Source organism: Paralichthys olivaceus, chromosome 10 (genome assembly GCF_024713975.1).
Source record: "Paralichthys olivaceus isolate ysfri-2021 chromosome 10, ASM2471397v2, whole genome shotgun sequence".
Taxonomy (NCBI): domain Eukaryota; kingdom Metazoa; phylum Chordata; class Actinopteri; order Pleuronectiformes; family Paralichthyidae; genus Paralichthys; species Paralichthys olivaceus.
This window is the reverse complement of record NC_091102.1, coordinates 22,089,488-22,106,472: the sequence shown is the minus strand read 5'-3', so window position 1 is coordinate 22,106,472 and position 16,985 is coordinate 22,089,488. Positions and strand designations below refer to the sequence as shown.

Here is a 16,985-nt window from a genome sequence, read left to right as displayed (position 1 = left end):
TGTAGAAGAACCTTGGTACGTCCTGAGAGACTCTCTGTTTACCTGGTTTCCAGTTAGGTTCATGTTTAAACATTTGGCTGTTGTCATCGAGGATGTTTTGCAGCACCTCATTTACATGGATTTACTTCAATTTTGACTTAATCAACCCGACCTTGAGTGATCTGGCAGAACAAGCCTACACTATTCGGAAACTGCGATTCAAATGTCTTATCAGGTTTACTTCTCTTTGTGAAAAAGTAAGCTGAAGCAAGTGAAGAAATATTGAGAGAGAGAGAGAGATTGTGTGTGTGTGTGTGTGTGTGTGTGATTTTCAATGGTTTCCTTGCTCACTTTTACTCACATATGTCACCAAGCTTCCTGACCTGAAATCACACATTGGTACTTGAAATTAAGTCTGTTTGTTTCATAATTACAGCTCGTGGTTCCATCGAAACATGCTCCTGGCAATAAATCAATGTACTTGTCTCCTGTTTTTATTCAAATTCCGTTTAAACCTACAGCTGAACACTTTTCATCTATCCACTAATTCCACAAATGTCAGGCAGGACAGATATTATTTGGCTGCTGGCTGCCGGTTGTCAACTGCTGCTGTAATATGTCCAGAGATGTGAAAGACTCGGTTCAGCCCACAGACTGAAAGCATTAAGTTTTTATTAATATCGAACATATCCCATGTCCTCGCACCTAATTAGACATTGCACTTTATTGTACAACTTACAATCCACATGCAAAGTGTGTGAAGCTGATAAGATGAATGGTTTGCAAAATATGTGTTCAACATAAAGACAGACAGAAGTTTGTGGAATTGTAGATAAGAGTTGGAGTCTACTTATTTGAGGTTAGGGATGGATTGTGCATGTTTAGCATTGTGCACAACACTGACCATAACACAGGAACCTGGAAACCAAGAATGCCATGCACACTCCAACTTCAGCATCTTTACTTTCCCTATGACAACTCACACCATTTTCTGCAGTAGCACTAAACATAACTTGCTAACGTAAGATTGATGCATAAGAGCAGCATTTGTACGTGACAAGACGTGAGCACATTCAAAGATGACCTTTCATGTGTTAAATGTGCCTCACAATTCCCATTCTCTAAGGCACATAATCAATAATAAAACAAATGAGTCAAAATGATTTTAGAATTACATGGTTTTCAATATGATTTATCTTATTTTGATGTTAGTTTCCCTCTCATGAGTTTGAGAGGCCCTGGGCAGTGCCTGTGACACATTGGTTAGTATCCTGCAAATTGTGTAGTTTATTTCATTAAAGCACTCGTCACAGTCAGGTAGCTGGACTCACTGTTCATGTAGAGATGCCTCTGTAGAGCTTCCATCTTTCATGCTGGCAAAGAGGTTGGCTACCAGCCTGGCGTGAATGTTCAAACTGAGAGGACACATGTCCCGTTAGCATACAATTACTGTGGGTGTTTGGTTTTTTGGCCAAATCACTTCAGTGAAATACAACAAAACACAAGGAAACACTAGATGTATTGTAAGTATTGAAATAGTTTATTTTTCTTTCTGTTTTGACATAAAACAAGGAATATCAGTAATATACAATTCTCAACTCATACTGCTAAAGTGACCGTCACACAGGAACATCATATAGGGTACTGCAAAAACATTTAGAGGGATAATTACTGTTATAGTGAGTAACATTATGTGCACTAAATGGTTAAATCACACTCTGTAGTGCTGAGTACAAATACAGGGCATTAGAGTAAATGTAGAAAAATACAATACTCTTTTGAGAGTAATGCTCTTCATTATATGAGCCACTTTAAAAACACAGACATCATGCTCCATCTACCCGTATCAGTGCAGCCAATCTGTTCCCTGATCCATTAAACCTTGTTTCACCTGTGCACGCTACATATTTCATTTAATAGGCCTGTGTGCTTCTATTGGCATCAACACTACTGCTTTTTCACAAATATTACCTCACATACATGAAGCGGTTGAAAGAAGAGGTAAATACAGTGAGATGACATGACTAATGGCATTGTGCAACGTTACAGTGCTTTATAGTTCTACATCACATGTAAACTGTCTCTGGTGTGTTGAAGAATATGGCTATAGTCACCATGATAAGTCTGATATGTAGATTTAAGTTGCATTCATTTTCTGTATATGTGATTAGCTCAGAGCAGTGTTTGGCAATATGCATTTTTGCAAATATCTACACATGAAAGGTTGGGAGCTGACAAAGGTGTGAGAGGGAAACATCGTAAAGTAGCTATGACTGTCAAATATGTTGAGATGCATTCATGACACCGAAAACATTACTATAGAGGGCACAGCATACATAAGAGAGAGAAACTGACCGTGGTGCGATATGTTACATGTCAATGTTCAGACACAAACAGACAAGAGGACAGGTAAACATCTTAAACCATTACAGTGAAATCTGATGGTTGCAGTGAAATTGTTGTATGTGTTAATCCACAGCATCTATCATAGACACTAATTGTTAGTTTTTTCCCTGAGCGAGCACAACAATGTCCACTATGTGCCTACTAGGTGCTTTAAAGCTAAGGTTCCATGCAAAACTAACCGCTCGGTCTTGATGTCATAACTGTGGAAAAATGTGAGAATAAAAGCTGAATGCAGTTCACACATGAAGAGTTTCATTTAAGAGGAGATTTTAAAAATCTGAAGGTGCAGGTGTGAAAGCCAGTATCACAATAGATAAATATTTAACAGTGCACATCACATTTAACACATCAGTATATTCCACCTCTTGTAAAGAAACTCTGATGGACATGATGATGGATATCAGATTCATATGATGCATTGGACGGTTTGAATAATCCAGAGGGTGGTTGCATGCAAGTTATTAACAATGTAACAAAAAAAGCTTCCAACAAAGTAGTGCACACTTAAAGGAGTCACAATATGCAGCCAGGTGTAGAACTCATGAAAGGAAATCAGTAGTAAGTGCTGTACATAAGATAGTTCCGGACTTTTTTCAGGAAAGCACAGTTTGTCATCTTGAAATCAAAGGTTCCATCTGCTGCTTTGCTCCAAAACATATCAGTGACAATTCTTCCAGTGTAGATCTTCACATGTGGCTGAAAACTGAAAATGAATGAGCTACATAACCTGCAGGGGTTTAATGCAGTCACTATCTCTGACCACATCTGGCGCCATAAGAGAGGTCTGGTAGCAAACTGTACTTGTATTATTTCAATCTGCATTAAGCAAATGTTTTTAATAATCAAAAGTAGTGAAATGACACTGAGATGTAACAACCACCTCTAAATAGTGCTTTAGCGTCTCCTGACTAGTTGTACAAGCAGTACATTAACAAAAACTGCTTGATGCAGTCGTCCATCAAGCAAGAGCGGACACTGTTCCTTAACATCTGGAGACCCAAACAGAGAGAAAGTTGCACTGTGTAATCATTAATCATCGGACACACATATCAATGACTGGCTACTGTTCCTCTGTGTCTGCTGGATATGAAGGTCGGGAATTGTTTGCTGACACAGCTTTAGAAGGCCATAGTATGTCAGGGCAACATGTCTGTCTTTTTGTAGAGTTACTGGCCTCCTGAGGCCAAAGTCAATAGATGCAGCTTTGACCACCTAATAATGGAGTTTGCTTTAACCCAGCTTCAGGGATGTTTGTGTGTGTGTGTGTGTGTGTGTGTGTGTGTGTGTGTGTGTGTGTGTGTTTAATACAGAAGAGTGGACAGTCTATTAATGACAGTCCCACCTACAGTTTCCAATGACAAAGCTTCAAATCCATGTTGTCTGTAACTCGTTAACTAAGTTTCCTGTTGAAAAAGTCTTCATTGGACTGCACTGTCGGGAAACATATTTGGTAAATACAATACACAATTCAAGCACTATGATGCATTCTCCGAAACAATTGCCAGACAAAGGAAGATATATGTGTAATTTGTAGGTGACAGGGTTGCAACAGCATTGCTCTGCCAGTTGCACACTGTCACACAATATGAGAACATATTTTAATATGAGAATATATTTTTTTACCAAAGACAGTTGTGTGCTGCAGTAGATGCATTTAGTAAGTCAGGATTGCACAAAGTTGATTTTCTGATCAGACTTGCACATGTAAAGCTTCACTTGTTGTAGGTTGAGGTCAGTTAACATGCACAGCCCCTAACATCAGCTTATGTGCAACTCAGATGTATTTATAAGTTGGTAATGAATACAGGTAGCTGTGATAGAGATATAGAAGCTAACCGGCCATTGGAGTTAAAATGTGATTGTATCATGCATTTATCACTTGTTGTCAGAGGAAAATAAAATGAACCATGTCAATGTAACTCTAATGATACAGTAGAGTTGAACGTTAAGAAGCTGAATCAGCCGCTCATGGCTGATGCCAATGAGCTGCAGATCTCCAAAACGGCTGCCAGAGCTTATATTATTACACCTCGAAAGCAGCTGAGAATCTCAACTCAACACCAAGCACATGTGGAAGCCTGCAGTGCCAAGTTGTGAGTGTCCCATCCTCATACACAGACACAGTGTCCAAACTGTGGGATTAAGGATCCTCCATGTGAGTTAAAGTGATAAATCCAAGTGGTAATTCGACTCCCCGTTTCTAGTTTGACTCCTTCAGCCTCAGGAACTCTGAAATAGAAGAAGGTGTAGAGCAGAGTGAAATGCTGTCACACTCTACTATGCAAAGGATTAAAAAAAATGTAATATACTCTCTTATACTATACTATACAATGCAACAACTGGCAGTCAAGACACTATTCATACAGAATTGTCTGGGACAGAGATGCTCAATAGAGCAGATAAGGTTACATCACATATTGTAGCACAATTCCTCAAAATGGGCGCCAAGAACCTGCAGAGACACGCGAGGAGCTTCACAGAAAAGAAAACAACTCTCCCTACTTAAATGCAGTTTTGAAGTGTCTTTGAAAGTAAATCCAACATGTATCAGTTCAACTCATGGTAGCAATTGGGTTTAGATGCAAATGGAAAGAGACAGACTGTGATTTGATTGCACTGGGCAGACATGGTGAGACCTCCTTTGTTATGTCTCGCCAGTTATGTTAAGTTTATTCATGTCTGTTTTTTAGTATACCATGTTTGTGTTAGTTCATGTCTAGTCTTGTGTGTTTGAGAGCACTAGGCGTTAAGTTAAACTTCACTCATGTCTAGTCTCGTCGTGCACTTCCTGTTTTATTTTGGTACTCACCTTTCCCTCTCATTTCAGACCCTGACTTCCTCTCTTTGTGTGATTTCCCGCCCTTCGTGATCATCTTCCCTGCCCCTGATTGGTTTCACCTGTTTCCTACTTCCTCTTGTATAAATAGTCCTCGTCTCCCTCTGTCCTGTGCCAGTTCGTCTTGTTCTGTCCCCACGCTTCATGGATGACATTTCGTCAAGCCAGGATTTAGCTTCGTTCATGTTTAGTATTCTTGTTTATCTTAGTTTTGTTGAGTATTGTTTTGTTACTTTGCTATCCTCTTCGTGAGCGCTTTTTGTTATGCACCTTTTTTTTGACTGGGAATAAACCTCTTTTTGTTATATCTACGTCTTGTCTGAGTCGTGCATTTGAGTCCACCAGTTTTCGTGCCTGAGATCAGCACATCCTTCCCTGCATGTTAATGTAAAGTGACATCACTTCCCCACATAAGTGAGCTGTGTCGTATAAAACGATACCAGGACTCATTCATTCCATTCACATGCTCATGAATACTGGTAATGTTTGATAAGGTTGTGCAGATTATTAAACATTTGTATTTAAACTTGTATACACTTGTATGTGTGTGTGTGTGTGTGTGTGTGTGTGTGTGTGTGTACTGGTGGCTCTTGTTTAACTTCAAACGTAGAGCTAGTTTTTTAACCCACATTCATATCTTACAATCTAAATGCTCACCCACACACACACGCAACGTTACACTTCTGGCTTAGTGAGGACACTCATTGACATACTGCATTCCCCTAACCATAAAAAACTAAATAACAAACCCTAAACCGTAACCTAACTCTAACCCTAAATCATCGGAACCCTCAAACAGCCCTTTGAAGATGGTCTGTATTTACTCTTTTCTAGTATTGATGACTTCTCAAAGCTCTTCACAGAACATTTTTTGCCATTCACACACATTCATACAGTGCATCTATGGGCAGTACTTTTTTCAATGAGATCGTCCACCCTACCCCTCAGCCACAGCGGCTCACTTTAAAAAATAAAATATCTAGAAATATGGCAATGTTTATCAGACAGTCAAAACCATAACGCTTCTTGAGACCAGGAGGCAGAGTTGCATGCAGAGTTCTATTAGAGCAGAGCAAACCCACCCCCATCCTATAGAAACTGTGTCTACCCCGGCCACCTAAATTAATTTAATCAAAAGTAATCAGGTGAGGAGTAATACATTCAAACCAAATAAAAGTTAATACAACCACTATATTGGTTACAAAAAATAGAATGAGAAAATGTGGTTTATTTAATATCAGGTCACTCAATCCGAAATCCCTACTCATTAATGTTCTGATTACTGACTATCAGATCTATTTACTGTGTCAAACTAAAACCTGGCTGCAAAATGGTGAATATGTGAGTTTAAATCAAGTATAGCCCCCCCACCCATTTGGATACTCATATTCCTGAAAGCACAGACAGAGGTGGAGGGGTTGCAGCAATCTCAAAATCCAATTTATCTATCAACCCTCGACCGAAAGGTAGTTATAACTTGATTGAAAATCTTATAATCAGCCTCATCCATCCAAGCCTGAAATCACAACAACCAGTTCATCTAGTTGTTATATTTTGTCCACCTGCCACTTACTCTGAATGTTGATCTGAATTCTCTGAATTTCTATCTGAGCTAGTAGAACTTTATCTAGCAGAAGTTAGGACAGATAAAGTCAATATAGTAAGTGATTTAAATATTCATGTAGATTGTTGTTGCCAATGACAGCCTTAGTTCAGCATTTAATTATTTAATAGACTTATTAGTTTTACTCAACATGTGAATGAACCACACTCTTGTTCTGACATATGGCATAGCCATTAACAATTTAATAATTATTCCACAAAACCCTCTTCTGTCTGACTATTTTTTAATTACATTTGAATTTACAATTATTGATTACACTGATTCTGGACAGACATTATATTATAGTCTGTGTTTATCAGATAATATAGTCAGGAAATAATTCCTCTTACATTAACTTTACAGCCCTGTGACAAAACCTCTCTCCCACACTAGTTGATAACTTTGTTAATAGTACAACAGCCTCATTAAAAACAACCTTTGCTTTGACGCTGTCGCCCCACTGGAATAGAATAAAGCAAATCAGAGGAGATTAGCTCCATGGTATAATTCTCAAAAACACGGAGAGGAAGTGGCGTTCCACCAGCCAAGATGATTCTCACCTAACCTGGAAAGAGCCTGATAAATTACAAGAAATCACCCAGAAATGACAGAACCTCCTATTATTCATTATTAATCAAATAAAATAAAAACCACCCCTAGGTCTTTTCAGCACTGTATCCAGGCTGACAGAGAGTCACAGCTCTACTGACCCATCTATTCCTCTAACCCAGAGAAGCAATGATTTCATGAACTTCTTTACAAATATAATTCTAACCATCAGGAGAATAATTCACCACCTTCTCCCCATGAATAGCACAAAAACATTGTTCAGTATAGAAATAATAGAACCACCTGCAGATCATTCACTTCACTAGTCTCGTCCTCCAAACCATCAACTTGTATACTAGACCCTGTCCCAGCTATAGGTTTTTCTTCAAATTGACAGTTCCGTATTAAACCAGATTAATATGTCTTCGTTAACTGGCTACATACCACAGGCTTTATTACCACAGGGGGTAATTAAACCTCTGCTTAAAAAGCCCACTCTTGATCCAGAGGTTTTAGCTAATTATAAACCCATATCAAACCTGCCCTTCATTTCCAAAATCCTAGAAAAAGCTGTTGCTAAGCAGATGTGTGATTACTTCGATAGCAACGGTTTGCTGGAAAAATTTCAGTCAGGATTTAGAATCCATCACAGCACAGAGACAGCACTATTAAAAGTTACTAATGACCTTTCAGATGATGGACTTGTCTCTAAACTTATCCTGTTGGATAAGATAAGATTCTGTCACAGAGACTAGAACAACATGTAGGGATTAAAGGAACGGCACTAGACTGCTTTAAATTTCAATTTGTTCATGTTAACAATGACTCCTCCATGCACATGCACGTTAGTCATGGAGTTCCACAAGGTTCTGTCCTTGGACCGATACTCTTCACCTCATATATGCTCCCTTTAAGCAACATCATTAGAAAGCACCATGTACACTAAGACCAGCTGTACATATATATGAAGCCTGATGAAATAATACGTATAATCACTTAGTTAAAGGTTCAGTGTGTAGAATTTAGTGGTGAATTTGCATGTTTCAGCTGAATACCCCTCACCTTACTCTCCCCTTCCAAACATAAAAAAATAAGGAAGCCATCAATGTTTATGAAAACTCAAAAGGTCTTTAGTTTGTCCAATCTCTGGACAACTGTAAAAAACTCTCTCTCCATAGAGAGGACCCCTACCGATGTAAGTATAAAGTATTTAAATATAAAGGAGCAATTGTAGGGTAAAGAAACAACAATTTGTACAATTTAGATGAAATGAACTAAAGAGAACATTGCTAGGATTTTATATACAATAGATCCCTTTCACCTAAATCTTACACACCGGACCTTTAAACTTCAAGAATGTCTGAAAGACATTAAGGCCTGGATGACCCAGAACTTTTTGCTACTTAATTTCGTCATTGCAATTGGCCCTAAACATCTCAGAGAAACATTGTCCCACCAGATAGTCACCTTGGATGGCATTAGCTTGGCCACAAGCTCAACTGTGAGCAACCTTGTTCGACAAGGACATGTCATTTGACCAACATATAAAAAAAAATCTCTAGGACAGCTTTCTTCCACCTGCGCAATATTATAAAAATTAGAAACATCCTGTCTCAGAAGGATGCTGAGAAACTAGTCCACACATTTGTTACCGCTAGAGTAGATTACTGTAATTCTTTATTTTTAGGATGTCACAGATGTTAGTCTGTGAAAATCCTCCAGTTGGTCCAAAATGCCGCAGCCATGAGTGCTGACAGGAACTAGAAGGAGAGATCATATTACTCCTGTCTTAGCTTCTCTACATTATCTCCCTGTAAAATTCTGAATAGAATTCAAAATCCTGCTCCTCACATTTAGAGCCCTTAACAATCAAGCCCCTTCATATATCAGAGCTCATAACACTGTATTATCCAAATAGAACACTTCATTCACAAATCACAGGCTCTTTTGTGGTTCCTGAGTCAGTAAGACAAGGATTGTGTGTGGAATAACTCTGGTTTCTGAAGGCAGACACCATCTCTGCATTTAAGGTTAGACTTAAAACTCTTTGATAAAGTCTATAGTTAGTTCTGGATCAGGTGAGTCCTGAACCCTCCCTTAGTTATGCTGCTATAGTTGTAGACTGCTTAGGGAACTCCCATCATCCACTGAGCACTTCTCTCCTTCTCTCTGCTTCCTCATTTATCTTATTTATTTGACTGCATGTTACTAACTTCCCACTCCCACAGTCTCTCTCTCTCTCTTTGCAGATATCTCTGACTCCAGAGCTGCAGGATAACTTATTATTTATGTTTTTTTGTCATTATCATTATTAATTGTTGCTGCTATCAATAATAACATCTTTACATCTTTTCATATCATGCTAATTGTTTTCACTATCACAACTAGTCAGAGCTGAAACCTGATGGTGCACAACTGTTCCTGGTCTCTCTCTCTCTCTCCCCCTCCTCCCCCTCCCCCTATCTCTCTCTGTCTTCTCTCCTCTCTTTTCTCTGCTCACCCCAACCGGTCGAGGCGGATGACCGTCCACATTGAGTCTGGTTCTAGAGGTTTCTCCCTGTTAATGAGGGAGTTCTTCCTCTTCACAGTCGCCAAAGTGCTGCTCATTGTGGGAACTGTTTGGTTTCTCTATATTAAATAAGATTTTAATGTCTTGACCTTCTATGTAAAGTGCCCTGAGATAATGTATATTGTGATTTGGGGCTATACAAATAAAATTGATTTGAATTGATTTTAAAAGTGGGCCAGAAAACCTGGACTGGCTAAAATGTTCTCACTCTCAGTGAGTTCTAGGCTCAAAATGGTCCTCACAGAAATATGTGTATAAGTGGACATGCACACAAACACGCACACAAACACGCACACACATACACACAAGCTGTAAATGCCAGCGTTAATGTACTGTAGGAAGATGCAAATGATGTTTGGGCTACTTGTGTTAGTCATCTGTTTAGTCACCACCATTAAACTTGCTTTCTGCTCAGTGGGGATTGAAATCAGTGTCTACAGTTAAGTTTTTCATTTTAAGTGCAGTTCTGACACAAATCACACTATTTCATAGAATATGACCAAAGACAAACTGTTGCAGTTTTCTTCACTTTTATGACAGTGTAGCTGTGAGAGTTTCAACTGTAAAAGGTAAAGTTTGAACTTGTCTGATAAGGCTACTGGAGCTGAATATCTTGATATTCAGTGAATATTGAACTTCTACAAAGAATTCATCACACGTCAATATAATCCTTCAGTGCGCAAAAAAACAAACTACCAGGATTTGGAGTTTTTTGAGTTATCTTGTGAATCTGAATAAAGTATTCTCTTTTACTATATACAGCAAAATTAATTCAACACAAACTCCCTAATTTATTTTACTGGTACCGACTTTTGTGAATTAATTTGGAGTGGAATCAGAAAATGTCCATTTATTAGGTAAAAAGGGTCATTTTGACTTTCAGAGACAGTAACCTTCAAAATGATTATTTTAACTATTATGTGTTTAACACTGAACAATGAGGTGAGGTGATGAAAATATGAACAGTGGAAAAACACACTGTTGTTGATGATGATTGGTGGGCACAGATGATGACATGATTTTGTGCTCAATAGGTTTCTCAGCTGTAACTCTTTACATCTCTTCCTTTGTCTTACAGTTGGCAAGCTGAAGTCTCGTCTGCTCTTTCTGTTGGCTCTGGGTGGCTCGTGTGTTCGATTTGATATAGGTTAACTTCTTTGGTTCCATTCCACCTGAAAAAACCACACAATGAAATTCACGTCAGAGGTTTTCTCAGCACGCAAAGTTAATTATTTCCCCGTGACAACCAAAGGATTCCGATGTGGAGTAAGGAGAACAGAGTGACGCTGACAGACCGACCTCGGGCATCTTCAAAACGAGCAAGATTGTCACTCAAAATTCAAAGTGGCAGGAGATGTGAGTGACATTGAAAAAGCAGAGGCTGATATCTTGAGAGATGATTTATAATTCTGAGAACTACTTCACTGAACTGTAAAAGTGTGCAACTAAAGACAGGGTGGAGTTTTACCAGACATGCTCAAATCAAACTGCCACATTTCTCCAGTTCTCCCTCAGAGACAAATGTTTAAATATGCATTTCACCATAAAAGCATGAGTCAATCTTAACTGTCTGTTCAGAAGATTCTCAGTGTCTGTCACACTCTTTACAAAGTAATCCCTTTTTTACAAAACATGCATGACCATGAGCGAGATCCCTCCACCTGAGCCCTCTATGTGTTGAAGCTGTTTGCATGTATGCAATAAAGCACAAACCTAACTCTATTGCTTTACTTGTCCAAGTAGGCTACAGCATGTGAGCTAAGCAGAAACATATAATGTATCAAAGATCAGAGTCTCACACAAAGACTAAACAACCTCAAACTCCAGCAAATAAACGATGTTGTTTGAAAATGTCCATAATATCCATCATTATCTGGTGATTTAGCAATTTGTCGAGGACATGTAGCTTTACCTATAAGCATGATAGCATGTATGTTGCATCCAGTGCATAGAGACATGTTAAGGTTGTCATGTATGCACAAATTAGCTAGAAACATTCAAATGCCAGCCAAACCTTTGGACTTACAAATTGAATGCTGGAAATAAGTCTGCCCTTGTTTACATCTGTCTGAAATAAAGCATCCATTATCTTTTAAAAAATTACCACAAATTGGTAACTGCCGCTGTTACGACTCTAAAATGCACACGTGCCACCCGAGAAAGGATATTTTGTAGCTGTATAAGCAACAACAACTCAGGGGGACAGGATTTTAAAGGGTCAGTGTGAAAAAGCTTTTTCACTTCTGTCACTGTTGTGATGCAGTTCTTCTTATCAGTGAAAATTGGTGGATCTGTTATCACCATATTGAGCAGGTCATGTCTACAGTATCTTCAGGAATGGAAACTACCAGTGCAGGCACTTGTTATAATGACACACCATGATCACTGTGGCTTTCACTAGTCTATCATATGTATATCATATATAGGGTTGGGCTCCTTCTGTTTCACTTATACTCATACACCGGAAGTAAAGCAGAGAGCATGACACAAGTGGAGCGTCAGGAAATGTCCTCACATGAGAAATGTATCTGCTCCATCTCCAGTGGAGTGGCCCTTAGAATTTGTCTTTCAGACCTTCAGAGTTGAATTAAAAGTAGCAAACAACTCATGCCTTAGATGAAAAAATACAGTTGACTGTATCAAACAATTAATATTATAAATATTTCAGCTCCTGATTTGGCTTAGTTTTTCCAGTCAATGATCTCCGTCCACAACAAGATGCAGGTACCTCCACAACCAAAATACAGACAATACAAAGATGGCCACAAAAAGTACATCCAGATGTATCATGTGTGGCATATTAGCATCAGACTATAAAAGTGCATATTTGATTAACTCCTAAGTAAAATGTAACTCAAAAGAATATGCCTCATGTAAGAACCACTGGTACGATTAAAGACTTGTAATACAAGTCATGTGCAGTTTGAGTTAAATATTATAAAATCTAAATTAATTTGGGGTTTAAATACATTACCAAATGCCATTACCGATGCAACCAATGTTAAAATCATGTAATTCCATAGGCTGTCTCTCCTCTATGTTTTGATTTTTCACCCTAGGTTTGCTACATCAGGGTCTGTACAGTGTAATGGTATCAATCTCCATGACAGTCACATTCTTAGACAGCCTCTCATCTCCCTCTCAAGTCATGGCCTACTTTTATTTAGCATAGCTTTTTAATGTATCTTACTCTACTTCAAATCTTTCCTTCTACTCCCTCCCTCTGTCACAGTAAAGCTCTGAAACTGTGCTGACAGCTGCACTAACATTCTGTAATTCTTTTTGAGTCCCCTACAGCAATACTGACACTGGCAAATTCTTTGCTGATTTCTGACAGCAGGATAGGATTTATGTGAATGGAACTTGGTTGTATTTGTTAGTAATTTAGGGGTGTTGCACAGAGATATACTGATGGCATTTTTTAAGTTGAAACTAGCAGTTTGCAACACGTTTGTGCCATTAAATCTGACTTGGGTCACACGTGAAACAAGTAAGATTTGGCAAAAGAGCACACAAAGTGTTTCAGTGCATAAGTCCATAGCACTGAAAATAAAAAACATCATCATCATTACTGCTGCAGTCCTATAGTCATGCTTCTTACTGGTGCTCTTGTGGCTTTACTTTACCTTGCGGTGGTCTGGGGAGCCTGCTCTGGGGATCACACACACTGGCACAGGTCACAATAGGTTCAGACTGGGGTTGGATGGGCTGGAGGAAGGCCACAGTGGGGAAAGGCACTGACTGGATATGGGTCATGGAGGAGTCAGACAGGGAGTTTGTCACCCCTGCATGGCTGCTGACCTTAAAGCTGGAGGGTATTCTCCACCGGGGTAATGGGGAGGGAGAAACATCCTCGCTGGAGGAACCGGGGGCACTAGGAGGACTGAGGGACTGTTCTGGGGTTGATGAGGATTTGGGGAGAAGGTGCAGGATGGAGGAGAAGAAGGAACAGGATTCAGGAAGAGGGATGGTTCCAATCCCACTGTCCAACGTTCGCATCTTGCAGCCGGAGCCTACGGCACAAGGAGAACAGTTGAAGTGGCACAGGGTAGAGGGAAAGAAAAGGAGCACGACAGGAATGAAACAACAGGGGAACCATGGTTGAAGTGGTGCTAAAGAATTCATTCATTTTATTTATTATTTGATGTCCTCTGGACTGTTTCTGAAATGATAACTGAAGAGTCAGTGAAAGAGCCGTCATTTAAAATTAGGGCAGCTTCACCAATGCCTGATGATGGGCCTTCTCTGTAGTATAACATGAATGTTTCCCTCATGCCTAATTATTAGTTCTTCCACATTATGATCGCTGCTTGTTTGAGCTCTAAGCACTCGAGCTCTACATTGTACTTTGATCCTTTAAATAAAGACAACCAACAGATGGTTAGTCTGTTGTTTTCTTTTCACTCACTCTTTCACTTGATGATGACTTCCTCTTAGAAGCCAAGCTGGAAAATAGTGGTTCAGTACAACGTAATTACATATGTGTGAAGCAGGGTAATGATTGTGTTTGCTAATTACACCACGCACTGCCACAGAATGACTCAGCCAATGCAAATCAAGCCCACTTGAACCACCGCTTTGTATTAGAGACGTTGTTTAATGGGAGTGTGACAACTAGCATGCACTGATCATACTGTGAATATGAAATACACGTCATGGCTTATGAAATGAACTTTAAATACACCACAAGTGTGTGTATTTCATTTGCAACATATGAATACTAACTCACATAGACCCATCAACGTGTTGCTTCTTTACTTTAAGATGTGTGGTTTGCATGACTCAGTCTAAAGTTATGCCTGCAGAATTGTGTCGTTACTCTAGTAAACCTTGGTTAAAGCTTTGTACATTTGAAATAAGCAGAGTGGGTATCATTGTCTGAATCCACTCTTGTCATGCAGGCTTATGTTTTAATATGTAGCCTGTAGCAGCAACCTGTGGGCAATCACACACTGAAGCAAAGGCAGCTGCTGCTCCCCCTTTATTAATTAAGACATGCACACATGAGACTTCAGACACTGTTCTGGGTTTCTGCAAGCTCTTTTTTCTTTTCTTTCCTCTTTTCATTTTTTAGCAAGAGCGCTCAAGTTAATTGAGTTCTTCAGATTTTCCACATTCTAAGTTAGGCTGTGCTGGAAAATATTAAAATAAGAATTGGGAAAGAATAGAAGTTTCAAAAATAAAGTTGACACGATTTGTTTCCATGAAAATACAGTGCATATACATCAGTCTGCTGCTATTGAATGGCAGTCAGTAGAGCACCTATCTCAACCCAGGCCCAGTAGTCCCCTTAAATTCAAACAACCTGCACCATATCCTACACACTTATAGATCTAGTCTAAAATATACATTTTTATCATCAAGATCTGTAAAACATTCACTGGGAAATCAGTGAAAATGTCAAAAAACGTCCTGTCTCGAAATGTGACAAGTCATAAAAAATGATTTGACCCACCCTCTGATCTGGATCTGCACCAATATTTAAAGCATGTCTTCCTGATCTATATCACATCCTTCCACCAAGTGTAATGATAATCTGTGAATTCATTTTTTAGAATCTTGCATACGAAAAACAAGTAAACAGTAGGCCACAAAACAACCACCATCTCAGGTTTATCTGGAGGCTAATAGCTCCAGCATGGTAACTTTACAAACACCTAAGGCATTCATCTATTACAGCTAAAATGTAGCTTTAAGTACCTACTTACATGCCTATCAAGTAAACACCACATGAGATAAAAATGAGTCAGCCAACTTAGTTCTTATCCAAACAAAACAAACCATTGGTATGAGAAGCCATAGAAAAAGAGACATTATTGATTAGTTGGGTCTTTAGTTGAGAGCTAACAAGAACCACTGTGACAACATATTCCCTGGAAAGTCTGAATCACAGGCACTGAGAGTTGATTTGTTTGGTTTCAACAAATATTTAACATGGACAGGAGTGGCAAGGGTCTGGTATGCCTGCCATTGAGATCAATGTTGTTATGGTGACAACAACACGACCCATAGAAGAGCACCAGTAAGAGGTGTGCTCAATCTTCATCCACATGGTAACAAAAACAAATAGTGATTAATACTGTGGATCAGTCAGAACAGACTTTGGTTAGGTTTAGGCACAAGCAGTACTTGGTTAGCGCTTTGGTTAGAAATCCTTGTTTGGGTTAAAACAAATAGCTGACATGTAAAAGTTGCAGTGATGTGTAAAATAACTAATATCAGTTTTGTCCACCCATCCATCCACCCCAAGCTACTGCTGATGCAAACTTAGTCACTCTATATGTCACCTGACAATCTCTTACACTCTATTACTGGAGATTGCCAACAAAAAAAGTGTAACAATGGGTCATAATAAGCTGCTTGCATTGACAAGCTATAGGGTGATTCTTTAATAGAGGACAGTGACACTTGTTGTAGAATTAGGTTGGTTTAGTCATTGAATATATAAGAAATCTGTCTTAACATGTCTCAATACTGTCGACATCAGTGTGTCTTTGAAGACACCTTGTCAGAGAAAACTAATCATAACTTCAGCAAAGAGTTCCAACAGCTACCAAGTAAAAATCATGTTTCCACAATCTCCCCCAGGCAAGAAACCAACAATAGATCCTCATCTTTAAGGTACAAGTGAATGAAGAAACGTTGTACTCTTGTCTCCTGCTTCCTTGGTGGGAATATGTTTCAGGTAAAACGTTCAACAGTGCAGTGAAGAGAGAAAATACATTAAACACATTATTCTCTGAAATCACAAGTATCAGACCTGTCCATTGACAAAAATGTAACAACATACTGAATTTCAGTCAAGATACATTAGAAATTATCTTTAGCTTAGCATTGCATTGCAGCCAAATCCAATCCGTCAGTGACACCATTTCAAGTCGAATTTGAAAACTGAGGCTTATGGACACTTTGGTGACACCACAGGAGCAGTATAGTGGCATTTCATGGTTTTTTTCTGTAGATTTCTTTCCGTTTAAAGAAGTGGTCACCAGTTACTTCATCTGTAATGGATTGGCTGCAATGGTTTTTACACCTGACGCTCC

The 16,985-nt window shown here is 39.0% G+C and overlaps 1 protein-coding gene across 6 annotated transcripts in view; it reads right to left on the bottom strand.

The window, feature by feature from the left end:
* Positions 1–1,498: 1,498 nt before the first annotated feature.
* Positions 1,499–16,985, bottom strand: part of LOC109637336 (nck-associated protein 5-like) — a 69,719-nt gene continuing 54,232 nt past the window's right edge. For 2 of the 6 annotated variants that reach the window (XM_069533745.1, XM_069533746.1), the window contains 3 exons: positions 13,569–13,955; positions 11,019–11,114; positions 1,499–4,614 (listed from right to left, as the gene is read on the bottom strand). In XM_069533745.1, coding sequence (XP_069389846.1) covers positions 4,613–4,614; positions 11,019–11,114; positions 13,569–13,955 — 485 coding nt within the window. In that variant the 3' untranslated portion in view covers positions 1,499–4,612. Of the gene's footprint in view, positions 4,615–11,018; positions 11,115–13,568; positions 13,956–16,985 lie in introns of those variants that run through there. The other 4 variants (XM_069533747.1, XM_069533748.1, XM_069533749.1 and 1 more) reach the window with 4 other exon arrangements.